The sequence below is a fragment of the Cherax quadricarinatus genome, chromosome 80 (assembly GCF_038502225.1).
Source record: "Cherax quadricarinatus isolate ZL_2023a chromosome 80, ASM3850222v1, whole genome shotgun sequence".
NCBI lineage: Eukaryota > Metazoa > Arthropoda > Malacostraca > Decapoda > Parastacidae > Cherax > Cherax quadricarinatus.
The window spans coordinates 11,957,485-11,976,598 of NC_091371.1; the positions used below are offsets into that span (position 1 = coordinate 11,957,485).

At 46.0% G+C, this 19,114-nt stretch overlaps 1 protein-coding gene across 3 annotated transcripts in view; it reads right to left on the reverse strand.

Moving 5' to 3' along the window:
- LOC128702441 (serine-rich adhesin for platelets) overlaps nt 1-19,114 on the reverse strand; it is a 405,069-nt gene that overhangs the window by 34,552 nt on the left and 351,403 nt on the right. For all 3 annotated transcript variants that reach the window (XM_070102124.1, XM_070102126.1, XM_070102125.1), the window contains 2 exons: nt 18,293-18,464; nt 2,851-2,956 (listed from right to left, as the gene is read on the reverse strand). In XM_070102124.1, coding sequence (XP_069958225.1) covers nt 2,851-2,956; nt 18,293-18,464 — 278 coding nt within the window. The remainder of the gene's footprint in view (nt 1-2,850; nt 2,957-18,292; nt 18,465-19,114) is intronic.

The window sequence follows — 19,114 nt, forward strand, 5'->3', positions numbered from 1 at the left end:
GACAGAGACAGAGAGAGAGAGAGAGAGAGAGAGAGAGAGAGAGAGACAGAGACAGAGACAGAGACAGAGACAGAGACAGAGACAGAGACAGAGACAGAGACAGAGAGAGAGAGAGAGAGAGAGAGAGAGAGAGAGAGAGAGAGAGAGAGAGACAGAGACAGAGACAGAGACAGAGACAGAGACAGAGACAGAGAGAGAGAGAGAGAGAGAGAGAGAGAGAGAGAGAGAGAGAGAGACAGAGACAGAGACAGAGACAGAGAGAGAGAGAGAGAGAGAGAGAGAGAGAGAGAGAGACAGAGAGAGAGAGACAGAGAGAGAGAGACAGAGAGAGAGAGAGAGAGAGAGAGAGAGAGAGAGAGAGAGAGAGAGAGAGAGAGAGAGAGAGAGAGAGAGAGAGAGAGAGAGAGAGAGAGAGAGAGAGAGAGAGAGAGAGAGAGAGAGAGAGAGACGGTATTGTGTGCTACCTATCTCTGAGGTAGGTGGTCACGAAGCTACATTTCGTTCATGATTGTTGTTACTAAAGCACGATTATACCTGGAGGGTGATTTCGGGGGTCAACACCCCCGCGGCCCGGTCTGTGACCAAGCCTCGTGGTGGATCAAGGCCTGATCAACCAGGCTGTTACTGCTGGTAGCACGTAAACCGACGTACGAGCCACAGCCCGGCTGGTCAGGCACTGACCAGGGGTCTACTGGTAATCCCACTTACGTATGCTAGTATAATCTAACTGCAGTAGAATAGATGACATTTCCCACGCTGGTATTTTCCCATGTTCGGCGAGATGAAAGGACGTTCCTTGTCTCCAAGGGGGGTAAAAAAAGAAAAATCCTCGGCAACTTCTCCAGACTCTCCCTGATGTACGTGTTGTGTGACGCTCAGATCATCTGCGCTGGTGGTAGTAACGTGCCGTACCACTCATGCACAACACTTGTCGAAACGTTTCGCCCGAAATACGGAGGTGACAACGGTAGTGGAGATGTAGATACGGGGTGATCGGTCCCTATAGCCATGAAAGAGTACGTTTGAGGAGGCCAGTCCTTCAGATTTGCTGTGTTCACCACCATAGCTTCCATCGAGACTGCAGGGGCGAAATATCAGGGTAATAAAGATAGTCAAGTGTTGCGTATGTGTCTTACCCATCCACTCGCCGGTATATAATCTTTATTATACTGAGTTATAAATAATAAAGACAAGAGTACTAATTGCAAACTTTATTCAGAGAACTCAGGACTGCATTACAGGTTTTTTCAACTCTATTAAAGCCTACTTGGTAGTAGCACAGAGCTTCAGTGAGCAGTAAAGTGCTCCTGTACTCCATGTTCCCGTCACTTCACATCACCAGCCTAGTATAATCTTAACAGATTATACACGTGTATAATCTTAACAGATTATACACGTTACCAAAGTGCCGGTATCAGTGTATATACACAGAGATACTGTATTTTGCAGCTTATAAGACGCAGCATCGGAGGGTGGTTTTTGGATACATTTTTGGGGAAAAAAAATGCGTCTAATAAGCCGCGAAATACGGTATACACCTCTCACCAAGTCACCATTAACTACGATCACCACTGTTCTCATTTTAATATAAACCCTAATATACATTCGCCATTAAATATTAAACCTGCACGTTGCATGTGTATAGTTAACATCCTGGAGTGAGACATATGACTGCACCCAGTGAGATCAATTATACCAAGTATAATGCACTTAACATCCAGGAGTGGAATATATGATAATGATACAGTGAAATTATTGAGTGTGGGGGGGGGGGCACTCTGTGGCGCTATCACAGATATTTACACAGGGTGGTATCAGCAGTCATTGACATAAGGTGGTGTTATTAACACATATTTACACAGGGTATCATCAGTTACTGACACTCTGTGGTGTTATCAACAGATATAATTTACACAGGGTGGAGTTATCAGAAGAGCTATTTACACAGGAGTAATTAAGCTAATGCCAGTCGTAAACACGAGGCCTTAGGCTACTCACACCTCTGAGAGTTCAATTGTAATTACAAACTAGCATAGGTATGCCTAGTTTACCCCTCTATCTCTCTCTCTCTTAAAACTATTGCTAATGTTGTTAGATGATGTTCGTATTAAGCATGATAACGTTTTAACAACTGCCATTATAAATATTAAATTATTATTATTATCCTCACTGCCTGATACATTTATCTACGTATATTCACACAACATACGGATATACACGCTCTAATAGTTATCATGATTCGGAGGTCCAAGTGTATGATTCAGTGATCAAAGTGTATGATTCTGAAGTCCAAGTGTATGATTCAGAGGTCCAACCATATGATTAAGAGATTCAACTGTATGATTCAACGAAGCTGAGATCCTAGTGCGTGATTAACTGCATTTAAGGGTAATTGCAAGTGCATTAAGCATTCAGGATGACACGTCAAGGTGGATGGAACTAGCACCAGGCTGTGCAACCAGCACTAGGCTGTGCAACTAGCAGCAGGCTGTGCAACTAGCAGCAGGCTGTGCAACTAGCAGCAGGCTGTGCAACTAGCAGCAGGCTGTGCAACTAGCACCAGGCTGTGCAATCAGCACCAGGCTGTGCAACTAGCACCAGGCTGTGCAACTAGCACCAGGCTGTGCAACTAGCAGTAGGCTGCAGAACAACCAATATTACCCTCACAGTAGAAAACATAAAGGCTTTAAAGGATGCAAATGATATCGCAGCTGTAACCGGTACTGTGTAGAATTTTACCTGTTATGGAGAGAGAGAGAGAGAGAGAGAGAGAGAGAGAGAGAGAGAGAGAGAGAGAGAGAGAGAGAGAGAGAGAGAGAGAGAGAGAGAGAGAGAGAGAGAGAGACTGACCTGGACCAGGTGGTTGGCGTCCATAAGACCGAAAGTGAGCATCTCTCTGGTGAGGACGCCCATCACTGTGTAGAACTCGTCCGCCGAATGAACCTCCAAGATGCGTCTGTTGGAGACATTGTTGGTGTTTAGCGGAGGTGCTGGTAGTGATAGTGGTGAGTGGTGGTGATAAGTTTGATCTGGCATTTTGAGATGGAAGAAATATCGGTGAATCTACGATAACAATACGTATGGCAGTAACAAGAAGAGATGGAGGGAAGAAAGGGGTGGAAGAAAGAGAAAGGGATCGAGGATGCGTAGGGAAGGAGTGGAGAGGCAGTGAGGGAAAGAGATGAGAGGGGAAGATGAAGACTGAGTAGAAATAGGGAGCATCAAACATTTCCTATCCTAGTGTTGGGTAGCAGTACATGAGAGAGAGAGAGAGCTAGCCCACGCCTGGGTAATGAGGGGGAAGAGGCCCTTGATGAAGGTAATCACTGAGGCAATGAGTGAGATTAATGGTCGAGGGGTAGGCAGGGAGGGGGAAAAGATAAGTAGACGAGAGAGAAGGAGGGATGCAAGCATAGTAACATAGAATGAACAAGAGGCATGCAGTAGAATCCTAGCAAGAGGTGTATACTGTAGGAGTGAAACAGGGCATGCCCAGTGTTGAAGGAAAAATATATATGAAAGGAGACGGGGAAATGCACAGCATATGAAAGGAAGAGACGGAATAGAGTTCAATGTGTATGTGGTACGTGCAGTAGAGACGTATCGGATGTGAAAATTTAGATATCCGCGGATGAGGATGTGTATGAGGATGTCTTACTTATTTTGCAGATGCGGATATCTATTTACAGTAAAATGTAGATGCCGATGTAAGAAATTGCGAGGATGTTCCGCGGATGCGGATGTCCGATACATCTCTACTAGGCAGTACTAGACACTGTAGAAATGTATCGGATGTGAAAATTTAGATATCCGCGGATGCGGATGTGTATGAGGATGTCTTACTTATTTCGCGGCTGTGGATATCTGTTTACAGCAAAATGCAGATGCGGATGTGAGAAATTGTGCGGATGTTTCACGGATGCGGATATCCGATACATCTCTACCGTGCAGCAGCCACGTCGCTAGAAAAAACTCCTTGAAACGTATCTCTGCGAGTCTGCAATGACTGACAAAGAAAATTTTATTATACGAAGAGACAGATAGCTGATGGAATTTACTGTAGATAAGTGAGCTGTAATGGAAATAGGGAAAAGTGACAGCCAGCCAAGTGAAAAAAATGGAGATTGTGTGATCAAATATTAACACAAGAGAAAGAAATCTAGAAGCTATCATTGATAAGGAGTCAGTGAGGAGGGACCTAGGTGGTATCAGTGACAACACAAGTCAGAGGGACCTAGGTGGTATCAGTGACAACACAAGTCAGAGGGACCTAGGTGGTATCAGTGACAACACAAGTCAGAGGGACCTAGGTGGTATCAGTGACAACACAAGTCAGAGGGACCTAGGTGGTATCAGTGACAACACAAGTCAGAGGGACCTAGGTGGTATCAGTGACAACACAAGTCAGAGGTACCTAGGTGGTATCAGTGACAACATAAATCAGAGGGACCTAGGTGGTATCAGTGACAACACAAGTCAGAGGGACCTAGGTGGTATCAGTGACAACACAAGTCAGAGGGACCTAGGTGGTATCAGTGACAACACAAGTCAGAGGTACCTAGGTGGTATCAGTGACAACATAAATCAGAGGGACCTAGGTGGTATCAGTGACAACACAACTCAGAGGGACCTAGGCGGTATCAGTGACAACACAAGTCAGAGGGACCTAGGTGGTATCAGTGATAACACAAGTCAGAGGGACCTAGGTGGTATCAGTGACAACAAAAGTCAGAGGGACCTAGGTGGTATCAGTGACAACACATGTCAGAGGGACCTAGGTGGTATCAGTGACAACACAAGTCAGAGGGACCTAGGTGGTATCAGTGACAACAAAAGTCAGAGGGACCTAGGTGGTATCAGTGACAACACATGTCAGAGGGACCTAGGTGGTATCAGTGACAACACATGTCAGAGGTACCTAACAAACATCAGTGACAACACATGTCAGAGGGACCTAACAAGCATCAGTAACAACACACGTCAGAGGTACCTAACAAGCATCAGTGACAACACACGTCAGAGGGACCTAACAAGCATCAGTGACAACACACGTCAGAGGTACCTAACAAGCATCAGTGACAACACACGTCAGAGGTACCTAACAAGCATCAGTGACAACACACGTCAGAGGTAGCTAACAAGCATCAGTGACAACACACGTCAGAGGTAGCTAACAAGCATCAGTGACAACACACGTCAGAGGTACCTAACAAGCATCAGTGACAACACACGTCAGAGGTAGCTAACAAGCATCAGTGACAACACACGTCAGAGGTAGCTAACAAGCATCAGTGACAACACACGTCAGGGGTAGCGAACAAGCATCAGTGACAACTCACGTCAGAGGTACCTAACAAGCATCAGTGACAACACATGTCAGAGGTACCTAACAAGCATCAGTGACAACACACGTCAGAGGTAGCTAACAAGCATCAGTGACAACACATGTCAGAGGTACCTAACAAGCATCAGTGACAACACACGTCAGAGGTACCTAACAAGCATCAGTGACAACACACGTCAGAGGTAGCTAACAAGCATCAGTGACAACACACGTCAGAGGTACCTAACAAGCATCAGTGACAACACACGTCAGAGGTAGCTAACAAGCATCAGTGACAACACACGTCAGAGGTACCTAACAAGCATCAGTGACAACACAGGTCAGAGGTAGCTAACCAGCATCAGTGACAACACATGTCAGAGGTACCTAACAAGCATCAGTGACAACACACGTCAGAGGTACCTAACAAGCATCAGTGACAACACACGTCAGAGGTAGCTAACAAGCATCAGTGACAACACACGTCAGAGGTACCTAACAAGCATCAGTGACAACACACGTCAGAGGTAGCTAACAAGCATCAGTGACAACACATGTCAGAGGTACCTAAGCAAGCATCGTGACAACACACGTCAGAGGTACCTAACAAACATCAGTGACAACACACGTCAGAGGTAGCTAACAAGCATCAGTGACAACACACGTCAGAGGTACCTAACAAGCATCAGTGACAACACACGTCAGAGGTAGCTAACAAGCATCAGTGACAACACACGTCAGAGGTAGCTAACAAGCATCAGTGACAACACACGTCAGAGGTACCTAACAAGCATCAGTGACAACACACGTCAGAGGGAGCTAACAAGCATCAGTGACAACACACGTCAGAGGTAGCTAACAAGCATCAGTGACAACACACGTCAGAGGGACCTAACAAGCATCAGTGACAACACACGTCAGAGGTACCTAACAAGCATCAGTGACAACACACGTCAGAGGGACCTAACAAACATCAGTGACAACACACGTCAGAGGTACCTAACAAACATCAGTGACAACACACGTCAGAGGTACCTAACAAACATCAGTGACAACACACGTCAGAGGTACCTAACAAACATCAGTGACAACACACGTCAGAGGGACCTAACAAACATCAGTGACAACACACGTCAGAGGGACCTAACAAGCATCAGTGACAACACACGTCAGAGGTACCTAACAAGCATCAGTGACAACACACGTCAGAGGTAGCTAACAAGCATCAGTGACAACACACGTCAGAGGGACCTAACAAACATCAGTGACAACACACGTCAGAGGTAGCTAACAAACATCAGTGACAACACACGTCAGAGGTACCTAACAAGCATCAGTGACAACACACGTCAGAGGTAGCTAACAAGCATCAGTGACAACACACGTCAGAGGTAGCTAACAAGCATCAGTGACAACACACGTCAGAGGTAGCTAACAAGCATCAGTGACAACACACGTCAGAGGTACCTAACAAGCATCAGTGACAACACACGTCAGAGGGACCTAACAAACATCAGTGACAACACACGTCAGAGGGACCTAACAAACATCAGTGACAACACACGTCAGAGGTAGCTAACAAACATCAGTGACAACACATGTCAGAGGTAGCTAACAAGCATCAGTGACAACACATGTCAGAGGTAGCTAACAAGCATCAGTGACAACACATGTCAGAGGGACCTAACAAGCATCAGTGACAAACACGTCAGAGGTGCTAAGCAAGTACATCAGTGACAACACGTCAGAGGTACCTAACAAACATCCGTGACAACACACGTCAGAGGTAGCTAACAAGCATCAGTGACAACACATGTCAGAGGGACCTAACAAGCATCAGTGACAACACATGTCAGAGGGACCTAACAAACATCAGTGACAACACACGTCAGAGGTACCTAACAAGCATCAGTGACAACACATGTCAGAGGGACCTAACAAACATCAGTGACAACACACGTCAGAGGTACCTAACAAGCATCAGTGACAACACATGTCAGAGGGACCTAACAAACATCAGTGACAACACACGTCAGAGGTACCTAACAAACATCAGTGACAACACACGTCAGAGGTAGCTAACAAGCATCAGTGACAACACACGTCAGAGGGACCTAACAAACATCAGTGACAACACACGTCAGAGGTACCTAACAAACATCAGTGACAACACACGTCAGAGGTACCTAACAAACATCAGTGACAACACACGTCAGATGTAGCTAACAAGCATCTGTGACAACACATGTCAGAGGGACCTAACAAGCATCAGTGACAACACACGTCAGAGGTAGCTAACAAGCATCAGTGACAACACACGTCAGAGGTACCTAACAAACATCCGTGACAACACACGTCAGAGGTAGCTAACAAGCATCAGTGACAACACATGTCAGAGGGACCTAACAAGCATCAGTGACAACACATGTCAGAGGGACCTAACAAACATCAGTGACAACACACGTCAGAGGTAGCTAACAAGCATCAGTGACAACACACGTCAGAGGTACCTAACAAGCATCAGTGACAACACACGTCAGAGGTACCTAACAAGCATCAGTGACAACACACGTCAGAGGTACCTAACAAACATCAGTGACAACACACGTCAGAGGTACCTAACAAGCATCAGTGACAACACACGTCAGAGGTACCTAACAAACATCAGTGACAACACACGTCAGAGGGACCTAACAAACATCAGTGACAACACACGTCAGAGGTACCTAACAAGCATCAGTGACAACACACGTCAGAGGTACCTAACAAGCATCAGTGACAACACACGTCAGAGGTACCTAACAAGCATCAGTGACAACACACGTCAGAGGTACCTAACAAACATCAGTGACAACACACGTCAGAGGTACCTAACAAGCATCAGTGACAACACACGTCAGAGGTACCTAACAAACATCAGTGACAACACACGTCAGAGGTAGCTAACAAGCATCAGTGACAACACATGTCAGAGGGACCTAACAAGCATCAGTGACAACACACGTCAGAGGTACCTAACAAACATCAGTGACAACACACGTCAGAGGTAGCTAACAAGCATCAGTGACAACACATGTCAGAGGGACCTAACAAGCATCAGTGACAACACACGTCAGAGGTAGCTAACAAGCATCAGTGACAACACACGTCAGAGGGACCTAACAAACATCAGTGACAACACACGTCAGAGGTACCTAACAAACATCAGTGACAACACACGTCAGAGGTACCTAACAAACATCAGTGACAACACACGTCAGAGGTAGCTAACAAGCATCAGTGACAACACACGTCAGAGGTAGCTAACAAGCATCAGTGACAACACATGTCAGAGGGACCTAACAAGCATCAGTGACAACACACGTCAGAGGTACCTAACAAGCATCAGTGACAACACATGTCAGAGGTAGCTAACAAGCATCAGTGACAACACACGTCAGAGGTACCTAACAAGCATCAGTGACAACACACGTCAGAGGGACCTAACAAGCATCAGTGACAACACACGTCAGAGGTACCTAACAAGCATCAGTGACAACACACGTCAGAGGTAGCTAACAAGCATCAGTGACAACACACGTCAGAGGTACCTAACAAGCATCAGTGACAACACACGTCAGAGGGACCTAACAAGCATCAGTGACAACACACGTCAGAGGGACCTAACAAGCATCAGTGACAACACACGTCAGAGGGACCTAACAAGCATCAGTGACAACACACGTCAGAGGTACCTAACAAACATCAGTGACAACACACGTCAGAGGTAGCTAACAAGCATCAGTGACAACACATGTCAGAGGTAGCTAACAAGCATCAGTGACAACACATGTCAGAGGGACCTAACAAGCATCAGTGACAACACACGTCAGAGGTACCTAACAAGCATCAGTGACAACACATGTCAGAGGTAGCTAACAAGCATCAGTGACAACACATGTCAGAGTACCTAACAAACATCAGTGACAACACACGTCAGAGGTACCTAACAAGCATCAGTGACAACACATGTCAGAGGTAGCTAACAAGCATCAGTGACAACACATGTCAGAGGTAGCTAACAAGCATCAGTGACAACACATGTCAGAGGGACCTAACAAGCATCAGTGACAACACATGTCAGAGGGACCTAACAAACATCAGTGACAACACACGTCAGAGGTACCTAACAAGCATCAGTGACAACACATGTCAGAGGGACCTAACAAACATCAGTGACAACACACGTCAGAGGTACCTAACAAGCATCAGTGACAACACATGTCAGAGGGACCTAACAAACATCAGTGACAACACACGTCAGAGGTACCTAACAAACATCAGTGACAACACATGTCAGAGGTAGCTAACAAGCATCAGTGACAACACACGTCAGAGGGACCTAACAAGCATCAGTGACAACACATGTCAGAGGTAGCTAACAAGCATCAGTGACAACACACGTCAGAGGTACCTAACAAGCATCAGTGACAACACACGTCAGAGGGACCTAACAAGCATCAGTGACAACACAGTCAGAGGTACCTAACCAAGCATCAGTGACAACACACGTCAGAGGGACCTAACAAACATCAGTGACAACACACGTCAGAGGGACCTAACAAGCATCAGTGACACACGTCAGAGGGACCTAACAAGCATCAGTGACAACACACGTCAGAGGGACCTAACAAGCATCAGTGACAACACATGTCAGAGGTAGCTAACAAGCATCAGTGACAACACACGTCAGAGGTACCTAACAAGCATCAGTGACAACACACGTCAGAGGGACCTAACAAGCATCAGTGACAACACACGTCAGAGGTACCTAACAAGCATCAGTGACAACACACGTCAGAGGGACCTAACAAACATCAGTGACAACACACGTCAGAGGGACCTAACAAACATCAGTGACAACACACGTCAGAGGGACCTAACAAGCATCAGTGACAACACATGTCAGAGGTACCTAACAAACATCAGTGACAACACATGTCAGAGGTACCTAACAAGCATCAGTGACAACACACGTCAGAGGGACCTAACAAGCATCAGTGACAACACACGTCAGAGGTACCTAACAAGCATCAGTAACAACACACGTCAGAGGGACCAAGAACACACATCTGGCACTGTCAAAAATAGGGATGTAGGAAGTTACATGACTCTAAAAACCACAAAATGGGTTTTATAGCTACAAAATATCTCTTTGAACTACAAAATGACTCTAACGAGGACAACTTTTGGGCTCTAAGAGCACTAAAAATATCCTTGCTGGTTTGGGTGACATGAGGAAAACAGGAAACATGAAAGCCACGTGTAAACACAAGATATTTAAATTCAGAGGATAAAAACCAACTCAATATATATGAAGATGGAGACAGATTTTCCCTTGTCCTTCCCATCACAATATTTTGATACTGGAATGAATAAAAACAAAGTGTCTCCAGGCAGCAGGTACGTTAAGCAAGAAAGGTATAGGACTCCTATTGTGTAGGTAACGAGGACCTGAAAGAAAGACAGGGAGGGGGGGTAGGAAGGGCAGTTGGAGCAGGGAGCAGGTGGCTCAGGAAGAGAATGAGGGTAGGTGAGGCAGGGAAGGCAGGTGAGGCAGGGAAGGTAGGTGAGGCAGGGAAGGCAGGTGAGGCAGGGAAGGTAGGTGAGGCAGGGAAGGTAGGTGAGGCAGGGAAGGCAGGTGAGGCAGGGAAGGTAGGTGAGGCAGGGAAGGGAGATAGATTGTAAACATAAGATGGATGGTGAAGGTGCGGGAGACGACAGCAAGAGAGCAATGCCGACAGGGAGGATATCTAAAAAAAAACTAGTTAGGGAGATATCCAGAGATATTTAATGATACCCAGGAATATCCAGTTTTACCTACGTAAAGCAGGATAACCAGGATAATAGGGACTAAGTAACTGAGGTTCTCCCTGGGCTGTGCGCAAGTCTGTGGCTTCTCTTAATAATGCTTACAGTGTTATCTTAAAAACCAGCCCTCCTAACTAGCTCCTGTGACCTGTAACCAAAAATTAATAAGTTCCTTAGGTAAGTTCCTTGATGAGACGGGTTGTAATGCCTTCAGTGGACTGCCTGTGGCCAGCACCAACACCCTGATAGATCGGGCCGCGGGGGTAGTGACCTGTCTAAGTAAACTCCAGGCTACAGCCCAACCTGAAGCCAGGTATTCTAAAGGCGCAGCAGTGAGTGAGTTTCCACACGTGCTGTCTCTCTGTCTCTACCAGTGGGTCTCTTAATTCAGGCACACTGTACATGGTGAAAATAACTGTACATACGTTCTGGTGATGGGAATATATGGTAAAACAAACTTCTGGTGTGTAGTTTATTTCTCAATTCTGATTGTTTTATTAGCACTATCACGTGGTTTCTAGCACTGCCAGGAACTGCAGCTCCTTTGAAGGTACTCGTGCTGATTATATGAGATTTGTTTACGCACACAAGAAGTCAGAAGTTAAGCACAACGTGTATGCACGTTGTGGGGAATCTTTTTGCTTATGGTCAATAATACAGTGTAAAAATTCTCCACTTATAATGGCAATCCTGGAGCATACAGCCTCCTCTATACTCCCTCCTTCCTAGTTTTAAAATATACGTTCACCAGAGAGCACCTCGTTAATACTTGTCAAGACACTGCCACGGATCAACACCTGTCAAGACACTGCTAAGTGTCATCCCCTATCAAGACACTGCCAAGGGTTACCACCTTAAGGTACCTCGTCACCACCTGTCAAGGCACTAGACAGGACTCTAAGGCTGCCTCACCTACTTAACGACAAGTTTTCCAGACGCATTCCTTCAAACTTTGTTGATTAGTGTAAGTGGAGTGTGTAGGGAAGGGAGGAGTTGTGGGGCCTAGTGATGAAGTGAGAGGAAGGAGGAGGAGGAGGAGGAGGAGGAGAAAAGGAGGAGGAGGAGAAGGAGGAGGAGGAGGAGGAGGAGGAGGAAAAGGAGGAGGAGGAGGAGGAGGAGGAGGAGGAGGAGGAGGAGGAGGAAAAGGAGGAGGAGGAGGAGGAGGAGGAGGAGGAGGAGGAGGAGGAGGAGGAGGAGGAGGAGGAGGGAGGGAGGGAGGGGAGGAGGGAAGAGTTGTGAGGCCTACTGATGAAAAGGGAGGGACGGAGAAGGGGGAATTAAAGAAGATGGCAAGAGCAAAACTGGGAGGGGCTGGAGGACAGAGAGCTATGCAGAAGAGTAAGTGAAAAGAAGAAAGGACAAAGGGAGGGAGGATGATAAGAGCAAGGAAAGGGTGGTAGGAAATATGGAGGTAGAGCAGAGGCAGTTGAAATGTTAGTGGGAGAGAGGGAGGGAGAAAGGGCTGGATATGTTGCCACTCTTGCAACATTGCACGGCTCCTGATGACACACGGAGACGTATGAAAGATCTTAAGCTGAAGATTCCCGTCCCCCGTGGCTTGTCTTTATATATATATATATATATATATATATATATATATATATATATATATATATATATATATATATATATATATATATATATATAATGTGTGTGTGTTTACCTGGAGAGAGTTACGGGGGTCAACGCCCCCGCGGCCCGGTCTGTGACCAGGCCTCATGGTGGATCAGAGCCTGATCAACCAGGCTGTTACTGCTGGCTGCACGCAATCCAACGTACGAGCCACAGCCCGGCTGGTCAGGTACCGACTTTAGGTGTTTGTCCAGTACCAGCTTGAAGACAGCCAGGGATCTATTGGTAATCCCCCTTATGTATGCTGGGAGGCAGTTGAACAGTCCCGGGCACCTGACATTTATTGTATTGTCTCTTAACGTGCTAGTGACACCCCTGCTTTTCATTGGGGGATGTTGCATCGTTTGCCGAGTCTTTTGCTTTCGTTGTGAGTGATTTTCGTGTGCAAGTTCGGTACTAGTCCCTCTAGGATTTTCCAGGTGTATATAATCATGTATCTCTCCCGCCTGCGTTCCAGGGAGTACGCGGGCGGTTGTGTAAAGACAAGCCACGGCATACTGAGGCAGTATGCCGTGGCTCTGACGTACTAACAGTGGCTGTGACCTAGTGCACAGTGGTTCTGGGTGTGGTGTAGTTCATAGTCTGGTTTAACCTTTCCCCCATTTCTATCACATTAAGTTCAATCAACCATCTGTCACTCAGATGGATCAATTTATCCAAGCCTTTTTTGTAGAGAATATCTTATTTTTATATTAATATATATTTTACACCTAGAGAGCGCGAGAAAGAGAGAGAGAGAGAGAGAAAGAGAGAGAGAGAGAGAGAGAGAGAGAGAGAGAGAGAGAGAGAGAGAGAGAGAGAGAGAGAGAGAGAGAGAGAGAGAGAGAGAGACTGGTTGAGGAAGCTATAGTAAAAGAAAGATCAAGGAAAGCAACAGACAGCCGAGATGTGAAAAAAGGTGTAATAGAGAGAATAAAAGGCGTGTAAAAGTAAGAGAATAATGGTGTGGGTGTAAGAGGAGGGCTGGCTCTCATTTGTTGTCACATTGTATTGAGGACATGCCTCCTACGCTCTCTCTCTCTCTCTCTCTCTCTCTCTCTCTCTCAGACAAAGTAGCCTCACAAATATATTAAAGTTCAACTTACAGCGGAGTGCGTCATGATTCCCACACGTTGTGTGTCGTATACAGCGAGACCAAACAGCTAGTACTGTCAGGGAGATATTTAACGAAAATAAACTCAAATTTATCACTCAAAATGACTTCGTCAAAATGTCGAATTCGTGACGTAAGTGTCACCCTCCTTCGTGTTTATTGGCGATTCCAGCGGCAGACTGCATACGAGACATTTATTGGGGAACATATTTCTCTTGAGTAAAGCTCTGTGTAGAGTCTTTATGTAGAGCTCTGTGTAGATCTCCTTATGTAGAGCTCTGTAAAGCCCTTATGTAGAGTTCTTTAGTATCGCTCTGTGTGAATCTCTTTCCTAACCAGATAGTGGGCAGGTGTTCTCTGGAGGCAAGGATGGATACGGCGTAAGACGCTAGTGACCCTAATCTCCAACATCAACAATAACAACAACATCAACGTGTGCCTTTCCTTCACCATATTCATAAGTAGTCTACATTAATTAAGGTCATTAGCTCGCTAATAGGTTAAATAAACATCAATATATTGATGTAGGGAAGTATTAATAGCAGTGGTAAGTGTATTATGATACAAATAAGACACGAAATTATCTATTTATCTATCTGTCAAGTGTCAGAGCTACTGCATACTACCTCAGTCACTGCGAAGTGTCAGAGCTATACACAAATAACCCGCACATAGAAGAGAGGAGCTTACGACGACATTTCGGTCCGACTTGGACCATTTACAAAGTCGTCGTAAGCTCCTCTCTTCTATGTGCGGGTTGTGTATCGTTCCAGTCACGGTATTGTGCCTTTTTTTGTTATGTCAGAGCTATAGTGTAGTGCGTCAGTCACTACGTATTTCGTCGGAGCGTATATATCTCAACACGAACATCCCACAGTAACAACACAATGTGTTAATAACACGAGACAATCCAAAACTCATTTTAAGAGGGAAGAAACTACTTAATCAATGGTAGTTCATTAAGGTGGAGTGGTGGAGGTGAGGTGGGGATGTGGGGAGTGAAGGAGATTGTGAGGGAGATTGTTTGTGAGACTCCTGGCATTTCTTTCTCCTCCCTTCTCTACCTTCCTTACTCCCCACAGCACTTCCTGTCCTCCTCCCTACCTTCATCCTCTTCCCTCTTCCTATCTTCCTCCCCCCACAAGCCTTCCTTCCCTCCTACTCCCTTTCTACTCTCATCCTATATTCCTCCTCATTCACACGCTTCCTGCCTCTTTCCTCCTTCCCTGTCTTCCAAGATGAAGATAAATATCCTCAGCATCCTCCAAGGAAATTCATTTGCTCAGATTCATCAAGAACTTTATTACTGGCTCCTTGTTGCTCCTTAATGACCCTGCCATCCTTTCACGTTGAACGACCCCCATCCCATCCTCATCCCTTTTAAACAAACGATACTTGCTTTAAACAACACAAAAATAACCCGCACATAGGAGAGATAGTGTTGTGAGATTCGTAGGGGATGTTTGGAGTAGTGTAAAATGCGTAATTACAATCTTGAGAGAGGAGCCCATGCCAGCTTTTGTACCGTTCCTATTCCTAGTTGTAGTGAGGCCGAGAACTTTAGGCTGACTCGCCTGTTCATGAGGTGACGTGACGTCACGGCTAGCAAAAAAGCCTTACTCTAATGTGGGGACTGTCTATATAAGTGTATATGTGCACTACACAAGAAACACTGTTGATAAGAAAAGCTGACGACGACGATCATAAATCGGATTGAAACGTCGTCGTAAGCTCCTCTCTCCTATATATGTGAGGGTTATTTACCTGGAGAGGGTTTCGGGGGTCAACGCCCCCGCGGCCCGGTCTGAGACCAGGCCTCGTGGTAGATCAGGGTCTGGTCAACTAGGCTGTACTGTTCCAGTCACGGTATTGTGCCATTGTGTTTTTCTTGCTGTAACCAGGTTTATAATCTCACATTTCCCTCACTCGTCTCTAAATGAATCGTTCCATTAGGTAAATATCCACACTGGTAATATTGTGGTGAGTGGGCGTCACAACAGCGCCTCCGGCGGCCATTCCTGCAGCAAAGCTAATCACTTCGTAAATTGGGATTCCAATGGTAATATGCCTCGAAGCGAATGGCTGATTGATTTAGTTTGCGATGGAATACGTCAACCAGTTCAAGAGGTTCCCGTGAGTGCATACACACACACACTAGTCTAGCAAGTGACGTAGTGGAGGCAGGAACCATACGTAGTTTTAAGACGAGGTATGATAAAGCTCATGGAGCAGGAAGAGAGGTGTCCCAGTAGCGATCAGTTAAGAAGCGGGGCCAGGAGCTATGAGTCGACCCCTGCAACCACAAACAGGTGAGTACACGCATATACATGCATACATATCGAATAGGCAACTGCATCACACACACACACACACACACACACACACACACACACACACACACACACACACACACACACACACCCCAACACCAACACACACACACACACACACACACACCCCTACACCTACACACACACACACACACACACACAGTGTTGATATACACAGAGTTGGTCACGAGGAATATCTAGTCACAATACCATGACTGAAACAATCCACCAAAAACTCGCACTTAGGAGGGGAAGTTTATAACGACGTTTCGCTCCATCCTGGACCATTATCAAGTCACAGCTGAGACAGTGGTCCAGAACGTTATAAAGTTCCTCTCCTAAGTGCGAGATTTTAGTGAAGGTTGTTGATGCATGTATACATTCACAAATAACGCGCAAAGTCACTAAGAAACACACGTTGCTTAGAGTGACTTTAAGTGGTTCAAGTCGGACCGAAACGTTGTCATAAGCTCCTCTCTCCTATGTGCGGGTTATTGGTATATTGTTCCAGTCAGGGTATTGTGCCTCTTTGTACTTTATTTACACAGTCGCTTGGTAATTCACACACCAACAGTGCAGAGGCTCCACGAACAATATCCTACACTAGGGTGTCTCTTACACGTGTATAAAGGAAGGTAGCATGGTGTCGCTGCTGCTGCTGTGAGCAACACAAGGAGTTTCCACAAGGTACATAACCATAACTGTCTCTCTTAAAGATAATGCGCCCCTTCATGGCTCTTCAGAAGCCGGTGTCTCCTGGGAGGCTGCAAAGTATGGTATGGTACAGCAGTCTAGCACTGCCTAATGACTTCCCCCTCTCGTGTTTACGGCTTAAGTCTTACAATGCGTGTGTATACCTCCTCTTCCTGAAAACAAGTATAGCGGAACACAAGTAGGAGGAGAGTTACGGCACACGAACGAGTCTGAATACAGAGATACTTCTGGCATGGACAAGACAAGAGGAGCCGCGACAAGCGTATAAATCCGAGATACTTTTGCCCAAGGCAAAACAAGAAGTGGTGTCCCGTAGCTCGATTGCTAGCGCACTCAGCTCACACACTGACGTCCGTGGTTAGATCCCCGGTACGGGTGGAAACATTAGGACGTGTTTCATTAAGACACCTGCTGTCCCTGTTCACTTAGCATTAAAATAGGTACCTGGGTGTTAGTCGACAGATGTGGGTCGCATCCTGGGGACAAAATTGACCTAATTTGCCCGAAATGCTCTGCAAAACAAAGGGCTTTCTGTATAGTACGTCACTGGTATCAACTATGGTCTGTATAAGTTGTATCATGTACTTGTAGAAATAAATGGTATACGCCTCTCACACTACCATACAACTCTTTAAACTCTCCCGTAAACATCTAGTCTCCCATACATTTCTATACCGTTTAAAAAACCCTACTTCCCTCCGACCGTACGCTCTTACATTATTAATCTTTTCGACTCGCTGTTAAGTTATACAACAATTATTACAATCATAAACCTACTAGAGTTATACCCTAAGCCTATACATATAGAAATTTATATATATATATATTGTCAGTGTCAGTGATTTTAAAATGTCCTGTATACAAGATCAAGAACGAACATCAGTTACGGAAACTCACTACGCTGCTACCATCCAACTAAGTGTCAGCGAGTCTGGCGTGCATTGGCCTTTGCTGCCGATAATTCACATTGGCGAATCTGAACGAGCGAAATTGGCGAGCATTTGCCGTTGCTGCCGATAATTCACATTCGCCAAATTGAACGAAAGAAACTGGTGAGCATTCGCCTTTGCTGCCGACACTTCGCATTCGCCAAACTGATTTTAAATGATCTATTAACGCTTTGGGAAGTCTATCACGGCTCGGGGTGACAAGCTTCGACCTGAAACCCCCGTTCTATTGACTGGTTCCTCTATTATTACGTCTTCTTCTTATTATTATTACTAGAAAAAGAGTTTCGCTGAAAGCAGAAAGGAACAAAGGATAATGGAATGAAATGAAAGCTGAGGAAATGAAAGAAGGCTGATGGAAATGAAAGAAGGATGGTGGATATGAAGGAATGCTTGGACTTACTCTGCCAGTCCGTCCCAGATGGCCAGGGCGGTCCTGAGAAGGACCTCGTCTCCCTGCAGGAAGGTTAGATCCCAGACCCTCATCACAGTCTCCCTGGGCAGGCAGTTGCTGAAGAGAGTCAGGAACCACTGCATGGTGAACACGTTGGTCAGGGGCGGCTCATAGCTGGTACCTGAGGAACAACACAAGTAGGTACTAGTTAGGTGCTGCCTCCTACCTCACATACCTGGTACCTGAGGAACAACGCAAGTGGGTACCTTTTAGGTGCTGCCTCCTACCTCACGTAGCTTGTACCTGAGGAACAACACAAGTAGGTACTAGTTAGGTGCTGCCTCCTACCTCACATACCTGGTACCCGAGGAACAACGCAAGTGGGTACCTTTTAGGTGCTGCCTCCTACCTCACGTAGCTTGTACCTGAGGAACAACACAAGTAGGTACCTTCTAGGTGCTGCCTCCTACCTCACGTAGCTTGTACCTGAGGAACAACACAAGTAGGTATTAGTTAGGTACTGCCCCCTACCTCACGTACTTCATGTATCTAAGTACTGACTTATTTGTTATCGTTATTATAGCTGATTGCGATCTTAATGTTCATGAAACGAGGTGCTTCCCTGGATGGTTGCTGTCCAGCAGTGCTTCCCTGGATGGTTGCTGTCCAGCAGTGCTTCCCTGGATGGTTGCTGCCCAGCAGTGCTTCCCTGGATGGTTGCTGCCCAGCAGTGCTTCCCTGGATGGTTGCTGCCCAGCAGTGCTTCCCTGGATGGTTGCTGCCCAGCAGTGCTTCCCTGGATGGTTGCTGCCCAGCAGTGCTTCCCTGGAT